The sequence below is a fragment of the Phalacrocorax aristotelis genome, chromosome 4 (genome assembly GCF_949628215.1).
Source record: "Phalacrocorax aristotelis chromosome 4, bGulAri2.1, whole genome shotgun sequence".
Taxonomy (NCBI): Eukaryota; Metazoa; Chordata; class Aves; order Suliformes; family Phalacrocoracidae; genus Phalacrocorax; species Phalacrocorax aristotelis.
This window is the reverse complement of record NC_134279.1, coordinates 71,858,234-71,877,985: the sequence shown is the minus strand read 5'-3', so window position 1 is coordinate 71,877,985 and position 19,752 is coordinate 71,858,234. Positions and strand designations below refer to the sequence as shown.

At 37.4% G+C, this 19,752-nt stretch overlaps 1 protein-coding gene across 2 annotated transcripts in view; it reads right to left on the bottom strand.

Moving 5' to 3' along the window:
• The window catches only part of SORCS2 (sortilin related VPS10 domain containing receptor 2), a 590,141-nt gene that overhangs the window by 109,667 nt on the left and 460,722 nt on the right, over positions 1 to 19,752 (bottom strand). For both annotated transcript variants that reach the window (XM_075091935.1, XM_075091936.1), the window contains exons 4-5: positions 8,605 to 8,769; positions 3,723 to 3,796 (exon numbers count right to left, since the gene is read on the bottom strand). In XM_075091935.1, the coding sequence (XP_074948036.1) occupies positions 3,723 to 3,796; positions 8,605 to 8,769 (239 nt within the window). The remainder of the gene's footprint in view (positions 1 to 3,722; positions 3,797 to 8,604; positions 8,770 to 19,752) is intronic.

Below are 19,752 nucleotides of genomic sequence, written 5' to 3'. Positions count from 1 at the left end.
ATAAATGAAACAAATTAGGAAAACAGCTGTGAAAGGGTAAGAAAATGCCACACCATATCACAGATGGGAAGAAAACATTCTGTGCTCCTGAAATGGAGATATTAGTATACACTTTCCACTGATACCAATAATCTTTCCATTAGTTCCACTATCATGAAAGACCAAATTCCATACATTAAATGAAAAGCACTTGAAAGCAAATAGAGCCTAGAAGATTATTTTAATTTATTGCTTATAAACCTAAAGTACAAGATCTGAACATGAGTAGTTTAAAATACTCGGTCCCTACTGACCTTCCTTTAATATACATACATAAGACTTTCCATTAAATTAATTGTATTTAGTTTTCATTGAGTTAAAAAAAAAAATGCTTCTTCAGGAAATGCATGAAGATCTGGCTGCTCCTAGAGCCACAGGAAAAAAAAATTTATACAAAGCACAGGAAAATATTATGACTGATATTATTTGTAGTTATCAGGCTGAAATTAAAATCTTAGGATATATTATCAACCTCAGTGGCAAAGCTCTGACCTTTGATTTGACTGAAATCAAGGAAGAAACATCTGCTAAAGATCTGTCCAGTGAAATGTTCTTGGCACAACCAGCCAGTATCAGCAAGACATATACCCTCATTTATAGTGAGACGTACAATTACTTTGAATTGATTTCACCTATCTTTAACATGTCAGAGGTTACATATTGCCAAGAAGAAAATACTGGACTCAGTGTCCTAACAGACAAGGTATGACAAAGACCACATTCTTATATCTGTTGAAAACTACACAAATACTTGTTTCTATCTAGCACTCATAACTCAGGTGATGAAGGCCATAAAGTAATGGTAAGTTTCCCATAATGACAGAGTAACTCCCACAGGGAGACCCTCACATCCAGCCCTCCACTCACAGCAGATTCTTTGTATATCACAATGTCCCATATGATATTAGAAGTAAAATACATTTATATATCTTTATTTTTATGGAAGTTTAAGAGAAGGATCATTTGGTACTGATGAGGCACTATTCTGCTCCCAAATCCTTGCTGTTGCTGGCTGATACAGTTCTTGAGACAAATCAGAATGGACTGTATAGAGAAAAAAAGGAAAACAAAAACCTAGAAAATATTTCTAATGGTTATAACTGTACCAACTCTTAGTATTTATTATTCTTATCTGACAGGAATGTGACATTAATGAACAACCATGACTTTGAAGTACTACATGGAAGTTATTCCTCTTGAAGCTGTAGGACACTTCCCTGATTGTGTCTGAATGATATAAGGAAACATAAGGATTCTGAAACACAGCAAAATACAAACTTAATGTTAAACAAGCACTTGCTGGCTTTAATTCTTACATACAAAAAACATTGACAGATGGTTTGAGTCAGAGCAAAACTGACAGATATTTCAGTGGTATGCTACATTTTTCATAACTTAAGAGTGTTAAATATACCTAGACCCAGATAAGGGAAACATCATTAAACAAGTCTGCAAGAGAGAGGCTTCCACTGTTGATACCTGTTAGTGACTTTGATGGCTTTCTGACCTAAAACATTTGAAAAAGTTATTTTATAAAGACAGAGTGCCACATGCCCTCCTGATTTACACCCTGTATAATCTTGCTAATGAAAAATCAGTTGTAAGGCAGACATGACATTTCTGACCCACTGTGTTATTTCTAAATGATTATACCCTTTCACATTGTGGTTAAGAGACCTGTAAAGGGTATTGTCTATGAAACTCCAGCTGCTGTGTAGAAATAAGTTCTTCAATAAGGCTATATTTTGCAGGATTAAGCAAGCAGAAAGTGTCAGGCTAATTCAAGTGTTTAAGCAGAAAAGGCTGAGACTAACTGGAGTAAATCAGATGGCTGTTACTACAAAAGAGCTCCATGCTGGTTTACTAAAAGTATGGACAGTAAGTAGTTTGCAGATTGAAAAAGAGGCACCTGGAAGTATGAAGGAACTCCCTTGATATGGCCAGGGATAAATACCAACAGGGCAGCAGAGCAGGTTAGGTCTTATACTCCCAGATCTTCCAAACAGGGTTTAACCTGTTCATGTGTCCCTGCCCTAGGTCACATGCCCCCCCAGCCAGGTGCAGCAGCAGCACACATGCCAGCACACCTTTGGACGCACCCAGCTATGTCTTAGGCCAGTGGCCAACATATCTGTCGGCACCATAACAGCTCTGTACGCTTTGTAAGCTTTACACTGGCAGTTTAAGCAGATTCAGGTTTTGGTTTTCCCCGAGTGTAGCTAAGATAAGTATATATTTCAACTCAAGAGAAAAGCAACTACCTGAAGAACAAGGAGGATCACAGCATGAATGCCAAACAAATCTCAAATCTTGCAACCAAGATCAGGTAAATCCATTTCAATGCTGGCAACACCACTAGCAAACCACAAAATATTGCTGAAAGCCAGATATTGCTCCATAGACATATGGATAATTGTAAATGACACAGATCAGAGTCCTTCTAGAACTAAAATCAAAAGTCATTTAGGGAATGGAAGTGTCTACCATGTTATGACTAATCCTGTAACAAAAAATACCAATTATTGGTAATCACAGAATCACAGAACGGTAGGGGTTGGAAGGGACCTCTGGAGATCATCTTGTCCAACCCCTTGAGCAGGCACACCCAGAGCAGGGGGCACAGGAACGCATCCAGGCGGGGTTTGAATGTCTCCAGGGAAGGAGACTCCACAACCTCCCTGGGCAGCCTGTGCCACTGCTCTGGCACCCGCACAGGAAAGAAGTTTTTTCTCATATTGAGGTGGAACTTCCTACGTTCCAACTTGTGCCCATTGCCCCTTGGCCTGTCACTGGGCACCACTGAAAAGAGCCTAGTCCCATCATCCTGACACCCACCCTTTAGATATTTATAGGTATTGATGAAATTCCCTCTCAGTCTTCTCTTCTCCAGGCTGAACAAACCCAGGTCTCTCAGCCTTTCCTCATAAGGGAGATGCTCCAGTCCCCTGATCATCTTGGTAGCTAATGATACAGTTATGCACAGTCCATACTTACACACTGAAGTAAACAGAAATCAGATAAATGTTGAGTGTACAAATTGACCATTTAAAAATGCTAAATCAGTTAAAAAACTATCAAAAGGTTAATTTTGGTGTAAAAGAAGTTATACACTTTTCAATTTATTTTAATTTGTATAAAAACAGGCATTGACTTATTCTTCAAACATTTTGTCAACCTGCTTAAATCACTTCTTAAACATTTTGAGAGACTGCAAAGTATTTGAGCTGAAAATGAAATAATTTTATATACGTGTACTTGATAAAGTCATACTTTCATATGGTGATATTTTGCACCAGTTTCCTTGATAGTGTAAGTTTATATATGGCTCCAGTTAATAGGTCTGATTCAACCTCTTTTAAAAAAACGTTATAGATTTTTCTCTGCAAAAAGAGTGCTCTCCTTTCATAAGGTCAATTTCACCAGTAAAACAAAGAGCAATTTAACTGGACGCTACAGCTCTCTCTAAATCTTGGGCTCCATAGATCCAGACCTATAATCTTTATATGTGCTGACACTGGCATGCGTATGAATTTACAATAGTGGACACAGCAACAATGACATACTCAATCTGCAAAACACACCACGGTTCATACTGTCCCCATCAGTACACTGGAAATATCTTTCTTGATTAGAATGACATACATTTGCTGTTCATTTTTTTTCTACAATAACAGAGTTCTTACCAAAACATATGATCTTTTGAAACTCGTTCCTGAAGAAGGATCCATTTTTTCCCCAAGTCAATGGATACATAAACCTACAAAAGAAAAAAAAACATTAAAATTAGATGATAGGAAACTGTTAATGATATACACCTTCAAAGACAGGTCCAATGTCTATTAAAATGACAGATTGCACACCAATTTAGAAAAAAAAAAATCATTACCAGGAACTCTCTACAATGTTTTTCAGAGTAATAACCTTTCATAGAGAAAATATTTTAAAATGTAATCTATAAAGAACCAGATACAGTGGCAATGTGTTCTTGTTTACCATGAAAACAATTCACAGTTCCTTTTGGGTCAGATTATTTTTCACCTCAGCATGGTTACACAAGAGGGATGGTAAAAGGACACTTTTGTTCTCCTTCTTCCCATTCATTGACCAAACAAGCACAAATGTTCCCTTTATGCTTCAGGCCTTAATTCCATCAAAAATACTTAAGCCAGGAAGTCAATGGCTTTAAAACTATGCTAAAATAAGAGCAAAAGGTATTAGAGAAATGCTTAAGATATTTGATAAGGAGAGATGCATTTAAGGGCTTGCTTCATGAATACCCATTTGTGATGTGTGAGAAATGGTCACTCAGCAGAGGCTGAAGATGGCCTAAAGGAGAAGGACTCCAGCTCCACCTTCCCTCTGAACAGTTCACCCCAGCTATAAAAGCAAATGCTAATGAGATGGATGGATGTCAAGAGTGCAGATGAAAGCTGTTTTCCCCAGAATAAAGAGGGATATAAAATAGCTAATCAGAAATCTCCCTGCTTCAGCATTTGCCTTCATAATGCGTTTTCTCTAGTTAAAAGAGGAAATATCTGTTAGGCTTTTAAAAAGACAGATTTAAAGTCCCCTGCTGTCTGTATGCATTTCTTATTTGATCCAATTTACATATGATGGGTTTTCTCTTAATATCTCTAATAGGGAAAAAAAGGCAAGTAAAACTGCTCTTCTCTGATGTGGGAATAAGTCACCAGTTCAGTCACTGTTTCTTCTGGGGAAATGTGTCATATGAGGACTAGTAAGAAATGGTTTGTTTTAAAATGACAGGCTCAATGACAAATGGAAAAAAAACCAAAACACCACAACAAAAACCAAAAACACAACCCACCAAAACCCAACTGAAACAAACAAGCCCAAGATTAACTATTACGTTTTACTCCAGAAAACCAGCAATATTAATATGTAAAGGCTGAGGTAACTTATCTCAGCATAAACCCTCTGGACAAATGTACTAAAATGTGAATTAGAGATAAAACAGTATTTCCCAGTTACTTTGCATTTCACAATGACTGGGCTTTGTTCCACTACATGCTCAATTAAAGCAGGGAGACCACAGTTCAGGTAAGAAACTACAATCAGGACTCAGATTGCTTATTTCCCACCACCCAGACAATAAACAGAAATGATCAGGGATCAAAGGTCTTCAACCACAGACTTAAATACTTTAATGATGGGGTTGCAGAGTCAGGCTCCCGATTTGCCTGCTAACTTTCTGATCTTAGTTTTATCACATGGGTTAGGGTTTGCTGCAACCAGTGTATTTTATAGCATATAGATTAGAGCAACCTCGTGGGAGGGGGTGATGTGGTTTTAAATGGGCTAGATGTGCAGGATGGACAACTTAAGCCTCTTCTTCAAATACCTGACAGCACAGGCATTACAGAAAAGATAACCATTGGTTTGACCATCTTTCTAAAAGGGTGCACTCTGCTCAGCTAGTTACCTGCCTCAGCAGACTGCTATAAATCTGGAAGAGATGGTCATTTAAGGCACTGCCCTAACCTTGGTGTCCAAGCTGCTAAAAAATGCCAAGAATTCAGAGGTTCCTGGCAAGAGGGAAAAGAGCTATTCAGGATAAGGGACAACACTGGCACATGAACAATGGGATATAATTTTGTCATGGATGAATTTCAGAAGAAAAAGAGAGAAGATTCCCGCCATTAGAACAGTGATGCCTGTGCAATATAGGCCAAAAAAGGCCAAACCAAACCCAGCCCTCCCACACCAAACCCAAACTACCTCCCCTCATGCACATTTAAGATTGAAGTCTGTGAGCTTATGGGGAACAGTTTGATTTAGTGCAGGGGGAAGCCCTTCCAATCTTACTGTAAGGGCAAGTGAAGTAGGACTGATTAGACACATTCAAACTGAGAGGAATTTTAATCTGATGCACTATTTGAAAAAAAATAAAAAATAATGTGTTACTAACTTATACACACATTCAGCTTCCTTTAATTAAAAAAAATGACCCATATGTGTTTTGGTTTTTTAACAGGTACATGTCGTGAAACTACTAAATGAGATTAGATATGAGGTGAAAACAGTTATATTAGAGGACAGCTAAAATCTCTGGCTTCAGCAAACACATCTAATAGATGTTATAGTTCTGTTTATTGCCACCCATGTAAGAAATGTATGGAATCACTTTTTAAAAACACTGAAACCACTTTTCTCAGTTTTGCCATGTTTTCATCCTTTCAGCTTCCATATGAACAATTAAGATCTACTGCATCCCTACTGAGTTTAAAAAAAAAATCTAGAAGCTTTTATATAGACTCGGTGAATAGTGGATTGTTATTCATTATAACTGTGGTAGCCAGAAAAAGAAAGTATAGATTTGAGGCAGTAAATGGATTAATCCAACCACATTGACTGGATTTGCATTAATTTATAGTGTCAGCTAGAGACTAGAGCTTTATTTAAAGAAAATCTAGGGTTCTGAATGAAAGAACAATGCATATTTTGCAATATAAAATAAGCCTTAAATCAAATCAGAAGTTGTGAGAAAGGCCGTGATGGCCCAGTAGACAGAGAAGCCTGATCGCTATTTGTGAAGGACGTAATCCTTATATTCCTTGTATTCTCAAAAGTGCTTTTTTAAGAAATCATTTTAATTACAGGAGGTAACAGCTTTTCCTGAATTTTAGATTGTGTTACATCCTGACACAACTTACTTTCAGTGAAGGTGCAGTTACTTAACACAAAAAGCTAGAGTTTACCATCTCCCTAGGCCAAATTCAGATCAACACTACCTCTCAAGACCGTTGATTTTAGAACAGTGACCTGTTTTTATGTGAAGTTGCAATCTTCATGTTCAGCTCTTCCTTTGCCAGCATCACTTCATCTTCCTCTCCCTGCTAGCCCAAATATATCAGAACTTATATAAAATTCAAGCAGGTTACTGACCCAGTTATAATCAAAGGCATCCTTCATTCCTACACATCTTAGGTAGAGATGTAGGATTTGTCCAGCAAGTCTTTACAGTGTCGTATTGAAAGCCTATCCTTATCCTTGAAAAGTCTATCAGATTGCCTAACCCTTCCTGCTCGTAATGCAGAGCTATTCTTTACTGAATATTTTTTAGGGTTTTTGTCCAGTCACGTTTTAAACATGGCAAATAATAGTATTACTCTGTTTGGAAGACGATCTGAGTATAAAATATCTGAAAATGTCCCTATCACACAAAATTTGTCAGAAGACAAAGCAAATGCTTCACTTGGTGTTCCTGCCCCTTCCCTTGCCTGGCAAATATTTCTACCCACTTGTTGTGACTGGTCAGCTTCTTCCGTACACTTCTTTGGGCTCTTATACTTAAACTTTCTGCCATTTAGTTTTTCATGACATTTGATCTTCTAACTATACAAAAAAAAGGAATTATGTTTATCATCAGATACAAGAGTCACAGTGAAAAAAAGAGCTTTTCATAAGATAGGCTTTTCATAACTTCAGGCTTCCCTGAAGTATTTTGTTTACATAACATGAATTCCACCATTTGTAATTGAGTTAGGATTTCAAATTGAAGCTGCTAAGTAAAATATTTCATGTAATTTGTGACTGAGTTTGGTTTGCTATATTTTTTACTCTAGTTCTATTCTATTTGCAACTGCCTGTAAATGTAAATTGTTTTGGGATCAGCTATTAATTTATATATCCCAGAAAATATCCCAAAGGATGATGACTTGATATAACATTGCTGAAATCAGTGCAGTATTTGGTTGCTGCATGAAAAACTCACTCTGGCTACTCTCACCACCGAAATATAAACCTCCTGTGAAATCTGACAAGGATTAACACAAACCAGAGTTTATCTGATTTCAGTTTATAACAAGAGTAACAATAGAGGTGAGTCAAGACCACTACTAGGACCAGAATCACAGAAACTTTACAGCTGCAGTTCTGGCACTGTGAAAAGGAGGTGAACTACACACATACAGACTGTGGGCTCACTCATCAGCATTTAGCCTAACCCATCCAGAAAAATGACTTCAGAAATTAACCAGAAGAAATCTGAAAGCTGGTCAAAATATACAAACCACATGATACAACCCCTGAATCTGAAAGTGGTATAAATACGTAATGAGAGAGAGAATTATTCTACATTTCTACAGATTCAGTGGTTCCCAAGATCCTCTTCTGCTGTACAACTGTGCAGTTTATTTTATATTACTTTATTTTACATCCCATGAATTGCCTTTGGAGACACTATTTCAGCTTCATTAACTTTCTACTACACTATAAATTACAGAGCAATTGCTTATGGTCACTTTCTGGGGAGGACCACATTTCCAGGATAGTATTTAACTATGTTATGAAGAGGATAAATACTACCAATATCCACATCAACTGAAAATGCCAGGATTGAAATGACTGTAAAAATGAAGATCTGGACATGAATACAATAAATATTTCAATAAGCCTCTCGGAAAACAAATATGGTTCCCTTCTGGACAACTGATTTTTCAAAAAACCCAACACTAGTCCACATATTAGAACTCTTTCATATCTCCATAACAAAGTAATTCCTAAATTTAAATTTAAAACAAATGTAGTATTTTCAAGCTTTACCTTGCCTTCCTTGGTATAAGCAAGTACTTTATCTTCTTCTTTCGGGTGAAAAAGAAGAGTTTCCACAAAGAAAGTAATGGGTTGTTTCTGGAAAGTGGCTCCTTCATCCGTGCTTATGAAAAGGCTTTGGTCACGGTCATTATGGGAAGAACTTACAAGAATTATCTAAAAGACAAAATCGACAACATATATTCAGAAGACTGTTTATATCAGATGACACAGCCTTATTTTTCTTCTGTAAATGTCAGATTTTGTACATATGTTACTTATCAACATTTGGTGGACAAGAACCTCAAAAGCATCTAAGAGATAAGGACTGCAAGACCCTATTAATCTTTCCTGACCAAACCGGTGAATGTTAAATTCTATAATTTCTCTTGCAAATCACACCCCTCATCTCTACTCAGAATGACTGCCTTGGATTTTGGTGCTCAAGCAAGGTTCATTATGTCACATGGGAAAATCTTCAGACAATCCAAAAAATGATTAATACTAGTAATGACTCATTTTAACATCTCCATATAAATACTTCACTTTATCTAGTGAGGCTGCCTTTATAAATACTGAATGTAAAAATAATCACTGTTACAGTTGTATCAGCAGAATGATCCAGGAGAAAGAACTAGTTTATTTCTCCATTGCTTTACCATTCTCCTCCTGCTGACACATTTTGGATAAAATGGCAGTTCACTTTGATGCAGAAAAATATACCAATCAATTACTTGCATTTCCTTCTCAGGTCCAGATAATGCCTTGACTCAAACATAGTAATAGCTTGAGCTGTCTCCTTGTGTGAACTTCATGTCAGCTACAAAGAAATTCTCCCCATGCAATTTAATTAGAATTTCACTCTTTTCAACTCCTTCACCCTTTCCAGTTGGCCTGCACATTATAGGGTGGTTCTAAAAATGCGGTGTGAGGATGCATTTTCATTGTCTTTCCAGACCAAACATGCTCAGATTGCATTCAAAAAAATACCCTTATCAACTGATAGCCTACAAACAAAGCATGGATTTTCAAAGCCCAGCTGGGCTCTTTTTGGCTCACACTTCAAAAACAATTAAAAAAAAAGAAAAAAATCCTGAATTCAAAATGTATTTAGAACGTTCAGCAAATGATGCAGAAGACACCACAGAATCCTGACCACTGTGATACAGTGACTGTAAATTGCTTACAGAAATACATGGCAACAAGGTATGCAAACCAAATTACAATACAGTGAAGGAAATACAGTAGACAAAACTACTATTTATATGTTCTGACTTTTTTAGAGTAAAGCTGAAGTTAAAAATTTGAAATTTCTGATTTATTACACAGATATGACAGTTGGACTGAGCTTTTACAACAACGGGTCTTAGGGGAAAAACTATAAATACAACATTTGTAGATGCTCTAATTTGACAGGTTACTTAAGCATATGCACTTTTACTTGAAGCACACACACAGTTGCACTAATTTCTACACAGCTTTCATATACCTAAAATGGGGCACATATTGGAGTACATTGTTGAACAAGAAAAAGAATTGCACATAATTCAGGGTCCATAGTCCACCGCTGAAACTCCACACTAAAGAATATATTAAGCCAAACATACTTCTATTAGCTGTGTGACTAGGTCAGTAAGAAGAGCAAGATAATAGCCTTTCTATGATCTTGTATTTTTTTAATGATATACTTTACCCAAGAGGAGGAAATCGGGTAATTTTAATGGGAAAGCCTCTATAAATGACACCTTCACAAATGCCATCTTTTATTCCTACTGTATCCAATGGCTTCCTGTCTCTTGGTAAACTCTCCAAACAGTATCTCTTTAATTTATTACTACATACATTCCAAGTATGCTGCTGGTGGCCTAGATATAGCATTCAATTAATCTCGCAACACACTCATTTGGCAAGTTTTCCGCAGCCCATACCAATCTAATATTGAATGTGTTGTCACGTGCTGCCCTGTCCTTTCACTTGCATCACATGGTGAAAAAGCATTTATGGCCAGCACAGAGAGTTGTACTTTACCACGCTACCGTGTGCAACTCAGGCTCAAAGCATCTAGTTTTTCTTGGAAATAAATGAATTCTAATAAACTAATGATAGTTATGCCCATGCTGAGCAAGCTACATAGCACTCAATCCTGTTGGTTCCTGACCAGATCACACAAAGAAGGACCAGGTCCTGTGCTAAAGCGAATTACACTAGCAAGTCTGCAGTGTGAGCTCCACAATTCCTCCTGAAACTTGTGTCCAGGCACATCCTCGCAGTTTAACGCAAGCACAAGGCTGGTCCTGAGACTCATGCTTAGCGTGCAGTGTGTGCAAGTCCTTCCACGCCATATCACTAGAAGCAGTTTGGCAGTTAAGTCCGTATAGAAAGCTTAGTATCTTTGTATACAGTCTTCTAGTCCAAATAACAATTTCCGTAAATATCATTATTATTTTCATTTTCTCCTGTTAGCATTTTTAAAAATGAATACAATGAAGACAACAAATAAGTATGGCATATACTGCAGGAAAGGCACAAACTGCTCGTGAACAAAATGATAATATCTGGACTACAGGACTGTTGTCTTGCTTTCTTTTTCTGGCACAATAAATCTTACACTTCCAAAAATACCAAAATATTGACTTCAAAATAATAAAGGATTATATTTATAAATTTGGGAGTGGTTTTCACTGTTAATGAGCCTTGAGTATAGGCACATCTAAGTTTCATAATGAGGACCCAAGGGCAGCTTGCAGACAACATCATTCTAGAAACTGAAGTCTTAAGAAAAATGCAAATATGCTGTGTTATTTGCTAAAGCTGTGCTTCAGAGTTAAATCTATCAGAAAAAAAAATAGCCTGAAGATTGTAGACATCTAAGTGTATATGGCAGAGTCCCTTACTATAGTTTTACCCCCCCCATCATAATTCATTTAATGAAACTTTTTTTAATTTCACTCAGTATTCTGATTTATATTTCAATAGTTTAAACTGATCATTATGTGCCAGGCATACAGATTTGCTTCCCACAGCTAACACACTGAGTGCTCAGACTTGCCTGCTGGCTAACACTACTTGCTGAGGAAAATATTCCAGCGTAAATACTGTACCCACATTAAATGCTTTCCATAACAAGTTTTATTTACTTTGTAAGTGGAACAAATAGCAAAACCTTCCTGCTAACAACAGATGAAGGGATGCAACTGGGACATAGTATCTGGAGAGCTGACTAACAGTGATCACTGAGGATTTTAACTCAAAATAAACAACTTGCTTGAATAATTGTATATCCAAAAACTAGAACAGATCTTAATCACATCTAAATTTCACTTAAGCTTCTTTTAAACAACTTTTTACAGAGCATTTCTCCCTCTTGTGAGAATCTTCTAATATTTTTAGTAAATTGTAACTTTATATTGTGCTGTTTATCCCTGACCCCACTTCTTAAACTCCCATCAGCTAAATAAGCCACAATAACACATATGTATACATTCAGATCAGATGTAAATCTACAATTTCCAATAGTTAAGTGGAGGCAAAAGAATATTTTAAGGAGACGAACTATCCCAATCCCATGGATTGTAAAGAAAATAAGTGGAAATAGGATATGGTGTAGATCAACAGGGAGGAAAGCAAAAAATATTTCTAATAAAAATGAAGAATACTACACCATGCCAACATATGAATTAAAGCATTCCAAAAATAAAGAAAAGCTATGCTTTTTCTTGTTCCAGGAAAAGTTAGTGAGGCAGGAGGTAATAGAAAAGCCAAATAAATCTGAAAAGAACATAATCAAATCCATTTATTTAATCAATCTTTCTTTCAGGATTCATTGGCCAACGTGCATGTCTAACCATTCCCTCTACTGGGTGGAATCACAATCTGAGCTACAAAGGATAAAAATACTCTGACAGCTTAGGCTATAGTAGCTTGTGTATTGTACTTCTTCCACTATTACCATGAAGACTTGGAATAATCATAGTGATTACTAGGGAGTCTTAACTGTAGATTTGGCAGCAATTCAAAGCTGTGCTGTAATTTCAAGTGGCAATAAACATAGGATATTATCATGCATCATTTGCACTGTCTCTGAAACATAACACCCCTCCCCACAGTTTAGGTCCAATCAAAATGTAAAAATGTAAACTCAAGATATATTTGATCTTAATCAGCACTTTCTCTAAAACAAGGCAATCTTCTAACATATTACAATTGTGCTCTTTCAGCTTCAGCAACTGATCTTAATTTTAATTGTAGCTTTTATTTTCTTTTCTGTTTCTCTAGTATTAAAATAGGAGAAAAAAAAAGTCAAAATGTCCACCATGAAGAAATTTCTAGACTCACAGCATCTGACTTGCCACTGGAGATTTCTGCAGTAAGTGGTGAGAGAGATGAGACACACCATTTTTTAATTCTATAATCCTGCATATGGTCAGAAATCAAGACACCTCATATTCCTGAGTACTCTAAGCTGACCTTGAGGGAAAAAACCTCCTCCAGGCTGAGTAAGAAATCAAAATACGGAAACTCTTCATTTAATCACTCAGCAGCCATGCACTGAGAAGCTAAGTGTGCCCAGGAACCAGCTACATCTCTTCAGTCCCCTCCAGTAGACTGAACTCCTATTGGACATAGAGGATTTAGCTATGGGGATTCAATCCTAAAGAGTGCCGGACTCACTTCAGCAAAAACCTTAACAATGCAAGCTTATGAGCCATCCCCACTAAGGTCAATTAATTTCCATTAAGAACATGTAATGTTAATGCCTAGATGAAGGTTCTTAGCTAAACTGGAGACAAGACTGCTGGGCACAGGACAGCACCAAACTCCTGGTGATACCATCACATAAACCTGCATGCCTACGTGAGTTTTGAAGATAAATATTCTTTGTGGCAGTACTGCCAGTCTCGGGGCAGTATTTGTAGAGCTTCACAGCACTGCAGTCACACCCCCAACATTTTTCAGATTAACTAAGTCAACTATTTTTCTTGGTTTTACAGTTTACATTATTTATGTGTTATTAGATATGCTTGGCTGATAGAGAAATTACTCTAGCTCCTTGTCCCAGTTGTAAATGAGATGTTGCTTCTCAGGCGGCATTCATAAAGCACACAAAGTAGATTGCCAAGGGTTATGGTTTTTATCTTGGATGGTGTGAAAGACCTGATAACTCAAGAGTGGCAAAGCTGCAGAGTGAAAAATAGTCACTTTGCTCTCACAGGGGTAAAAACAATATCTAAAGAATCAATCCAGGATAATTCCAAGCAGAGAGTAAAATAAAATGCCTTCCAGGTAACAGTTTAATCTCGCAGATTTTCCCTGGAAGTTGCACCCAAAAATCACTCCTCACAAATGTTAGTTATTAGTGAATGTAATCACTAATGAATCACTGAAAATTAACAAGAGCTAGAAAAATCGGCTTGTGTGTACAACTGAATTGCATAAATGCACATTGATGGAATACATATACACATGAATGTACATACATCCCATAATAGACTTTTCATGTTAAGCATTCACAGCTTCCTCTAGAATTCATATTTACTTTCTCTTGAAAAGCCCCTTTCAAGCTGTCACACAGATGCATTTCAAAACGAAGGGAAGGGAAGGGAAGGGAAGGGAAGGGAAGGGAAGGGAAGGGAAGGGAAGGGAAGGGAAGGGAAGGGAAGGGAAGGGAAGGGAAGGGAAGGGAAGGGAAGGGAAGGGAGCTGAAGCTGTAATATTATTTATGTATGAATAGTAACATAATAGGCACTTTAGGATGTGGAATGAATATTAAGAGGTTAGGATCTTAAAATGAGCTGGTTACCAGCTGGAGCAGTTGGTAGCATATGAAAGATGCTGAAGAGGGAATGAACATCAGAGTTAGCACCTTAACAGAAAAACGCGTTCAGAGCAACTGGATGGAGAATGATTGGCTCACACTGCAACTAGGCAAGCCTGAAATGATATAATCTGATCATAAAAGGAAATAGTTTTGAAATAGTTGGCTTTTCTCTAGGCTTCACTATAGTGGAAGCAAGTTTAAGGGTGGTTACATATCATAATAATGAATGCCCACTGAGAAACAGCTATAGGAGTTCTGTCTGTTGTTGATGAACGGACTAAAAAATTTTGCCCTGCTGCACTTGCTGGCAACCTGTATATACCCAAATCTTCCTGATCTCTATAACTGAACACCTCAAAGATGCTGACTGTGCCAACTCTCTAGGGGATACCAATTACAGCTCAATTCTTCAGTCGTCTTATTTAGAGATGTTTTGGGGAGGATAAGCAAGCTGATCATTACCTCTTCCTCCATAGGAAAAAATCTCATCTGTCCGTAACCTGCTGGAACCAAAAAGTTGTTGCCGCTTGACTAGCAGCCAAATTTTCATTAGGAATGCTCTGTTCAAAAACATTTCAGAGCAGTAATTCATTCCACCAGCCAGAGAATTCTGAAAAACTGGCACATATTAAGCAAGTTTGGTATTCCTGCAATATACTGAGAGAGGTGTGAATATGCCAAAGGTCACAGCAGAGGGAGAGGAGAAACAGTACTCAATGTCTTCATAGACGTTCCTTTCTTTAATAGATAATCCTTTTAGTGTTATTTGCACTTATCTTGCAGAACTAAGATACACATACATTGTTCATCTTCTGTAAAATACGCTGGTACTATTATGAGCAAGATATTAATAAGTAATATCTTTATGCAGTGGATCTCTTGACACATGTTGAACTCACAGGTCTGTTACTTTCAGACGGAAGCTTTATTAGGTATCTAAGGTGGACATAAAGGAACTTAATATGATTCTGCCTCCGTTTAAAGTAACAGAAGAGTCCTTTGGTCTTCCTGCAAGGTCCAACATTAACCTGGCTATTGCTAATTCTTCAGCAAAAGTGATCTTTTGATGTATCCTTTGTACAGTTCCTACATCTAAAAAGAGCAAAACTTAATGTTGAGATGTTTTGTGGGACGATCATCACATTGATACCTTTACATATTCAAATGGTTTCATTTAAAACTATGCACTCCAGTATACCAGGAACTAAATCAGATAGTCTTTCCCAGTATGCTCGAAATCAGCAGTTTGAGCAGGGAACAGCACTGGGAGAGGCATAGCGCCAATTCTTGTCACAGCAGGGGAATGTTCCCTAACCAGGTTTTATACTGCCCATAAAATAAGGACATTTTGCATGACTTAGAGGGGAAAAAAAAAAAAGAGAGAGTTGGATTGCACAGCAGAAATGGGCAAGTTTCACTTTTTCTCACCAACATCTCCACAAACATTAGTATTTCCCAGACAGAACAGGCACACACTGATCTTTTTAGCTTGGGCATTCACAGACTAATCTAATTCAAGAAGTTATTTTGCAGAACTCCAATAAATCTGCAAATATTTTCTGCCTGAAGACATCACAGAGCAAAAATATAAAGCAATGCTTCCCAAACAGGATATTGGATGCAGAACAAATGACTGCATATGTGTGTTGATCTAATTTAATGAAGAAATGGGTCAAGCAGTTCCTAGTCACCAGCCACTGATTTGTCAGGAGCAAAAATTGCACTAAGTTCAAAGAGAAATTACATAGATGGTAATTAGTGGATGGGGAGAAAATACGAAGGAAAGGCAGGCAGTTGTGGTGGTTAAAAATATCAGTCATATAGGATTGATCAGAACCTCATCATCTTGTGTAATAGGTGAAACACTTGTCTGCCTTAAAAATATTACATGTGCCTTTTGTCTTCTATTATGAAACTCTTTTCTATTATAAGGCTACATAAAAAATTTCTGAGTAAACTGGAAAAGGGAGCTTTCAAAACATTGCTCTGGGGAATCTCACTTTGCACAAGTTGTCCCCTCCAATACCAAATACTCAACAGCTTCTTGGTGTTCTCACAGCCAAAGGCCATCCCACATTGTGCCCAAGGTATCCCTAATGCCAGCTGAGGCATCAACTTCAAGCACCTCTGTTCCTCTCTCATTTCTAAAGAGCACTTAGAAAAGATCAATGTACTTAAAAACTCTGTTTCAAATCATAAAGAATAAGTAGCATTTTCCAAACCTGGAGGTGTGTGTGTATATGCATCTGCAAATACACACAGGTTCATGCAACCAGATGCCTACACCCAAAGTTGCTGAACCAGCTGCCTGAAAACACAGAGAGCTTTGAAAGGCTCTAGTGACTGGGAGAGGTTCCTGAAGAGTGGAAAACAATAAACATGATGCCTGTCTTAGCATCATCCACCAAGTCTCTCAGATGTGTCTCACACTGTATTTTGAATTTGTCTGTTCCCGCATCTAAAGGCGTAGCTGGCTCTGCAAGGTGAGTTATTACAGTCCTTGCCCTTCAGGAAGTACCTGCTTCCTTTTGAGAACTGTAGGTGCTCTCCTTAATGGGGGTCTGGGTATAGTTAAAGACTGAACAGCTCTTCTCTACTAGATCACAGGTGAAAATGCAAACCTGGGGGGAAGAGCAAGTCTTTCATACGTAAGGCACAACTGACTATATGGTTTTGAATGGGAAAATAGAAGGGGGAGAAGAACGGGAAGCAGAGCAGCAGAAGCAAGCCCTGGAAAAACAGTAATTATTTTTCACTTGATTTTGGCCATATCTCCATTATGTAGGCTACAAAGCTTAATTATAAAGGCTCTTGCTATTGAAATATTTTCCCTTATCTTTGATATCCGGTCCAAATGGACTGGAAAAAAGCCCTTGAAAAGCAGAAAGAAAATGTCTTTTAAAGTAATTTTTGGTCCCATTAGGGAGAATCTCATTAATAGAAAAAGGACTTCACTGAAGAATAGAGCTTTTATATTCAGAAGCATATAGTACTGCTGTGCCTGATCCTAGCAGCGCTGTAGATAATGAACCTTTCTCCATCAGGGCTCAGATTTTTGCAGTTGTAAAGTACCCATTTTATACTGAGGTATGGTTTTAGTAAATCCCCATACCCGGCACTCATTGTGCTAGTTTTCTCTAGGTGTGCTTGGGATGGGTGTTGATTGGACCTTCTGAAAGACAATGTGTAAGCCTTTTTTTTCTTTTTTTTTTTTATATTTAAAAGCATCATTTTGCCATAACTGGAATGTATTGCTGAAAACTTCCATCAGAAGATTTATCAGCATGATTCCTAAGGCCCATGAAATAATTAGAGGGGATGGTATTCCTTCTGGGGCTGTTCCATTTATGCACATAGATAGAGAGAAAATATTTGTTGGGACAGAGACACTGATTTTGTGGATTAGTTGTTAGAGCGCTTGTTCTTGCAGGAACAAGTATTGGTCTCTTGGTACTAAACCTTAGGCAATTGTGTACATATTCTCATCTATGAGAAAGAAAAGGCTGCACGTCATCAAAACTGAGATAGAAATGGAAAAAAATGTTCATTTACTACATTGCTAAAATGTAGGGGCAAGGGTTATTGTTTCTATGTTTATTCCCAAGCATGTTATTTTGGCTTTTTTTTTCAGTACATCTTAGTGAAAAGTTGAATGTAATAAATGAAAATGGAAATAATTAATGTAATAAGGAAAGTAAACAAAAGGAATGCACAAAAATTTCTGCTACTCTCCTTTCTCTCACTTTTACTAACATGTAATCCTGATAAAAATTCTGTAATTACTCCTGGTTTTGGTTGTTTGGTGTTTTTTTCTTAACATAATATTTTACTGAAAATGAGAAGTTAAAGAGCTCAGATCCTGGAAGCGTGTTTACAGACATAGAATGCAGCTAGAAACATATCACAAGCTTTCTCTCCTGGCAAAAATATTGCTGGAGATTAATCTGTGAATTACAGCTGATACTGAAAAAGAAAATCCAGGTGATATTGTTATTTTCCCTTCTATGACAGACAGCTGGGGTACCAATTCTGTTCTCAGTCAGCAGGAACTTTGCAAACTGACTGTTTTGCAGACCCTGGGACTGACGCCATCTAAAGCAGAATTAAAACAAAACATTAGTCTTACCACGGGGTTGGCACTTAGATTTTGTATTAGTTCTTGAGGCTGAAACACAAATTTCTAATGAGACTTTACATATATCACAGTTCCACTACATTTCACATCAATACCAACAGGATCTGAATAAAAATATGTACGTGGCTTTAAAAGGGATATGGAAGAGCTAAAAAAACCAGAGAAAATCAGGAATGTGAACTAAATAGTGAAGAAGATATATTGGCAAGAACTAACTGCATTTCAACACAGAAAGGAGGAAAGACCTCTCTGCTGTTCTTCTCAAAATCTCCATACTGTTCATATTTTGATTTCATTAGCAGAAAGTACCAGACACCATACAAATCATTGGATACCCTAAGCATTTTGGAAGTAGGTATGGGGCTACTGGAAGCAGCATAAACGAATTTTAGGAGTAAATAAAAAAGCAACTTCTCCTACCTCACCCCACAGTGCTGTCAATGAAATAAGTATTAATCATGAAAAAAATGTTCATGTTAACACTAGAAGTTGTTCTTATTAAAAAAAAAAAATTACCTATTGCAATGTAATGTCAAACTTTCAGTTTAAAGTACTATCCACTTACAAAGACTGAATAATAAATTTCATCCCTTTATTGTATGTTAAGACGACACTATACTCATGTTCCAGTGGTCTCAGTACCTTAGAGTTAACTTGCATGAGGAAAGAACCCCTTACTGCTCCAGAGCCAATTTCTAATCTCAGCTGTGCAGATGTGTATGTTTTTGATTAAATCTACTGGTCAGCTGGCATGCACAGCAAACAGAACATGGACCTATATATGTCTTCAGGACTGAACAGGCAGTCATAAATAACCTGGGTTAGACAGAAAAGATAAAAACAATTCACTTCTGTTGATAATTAGGCATCATTCTGGAGGCACAGTTCCAGTGTTTGATAGATCCAGATGGATACTGCCCAGGCGTTGCACTACAATATAGATCTTTGACTTGGAAGTTGCACGTTTTTACAGTCTTTCCCTTCCCTTCCAATGAACATGTTCTTATTCCTAGGCAAGAACTTAGTTCATCTCACTGTTTTTCCCCCTCCTTTGCCTATGCTCCTCAGATCACCTGTTGTGCCAAGGGAAGGCTGTGTGGCTAATGGGAGTTATTTGTCCAGTTAACTCCTAGAATGCCAAAGAGAAGGGAATAATACAAATATATCTAGGTAGGAAAAGGCTTCCAGGGGAGACCAAGTAGAGCAG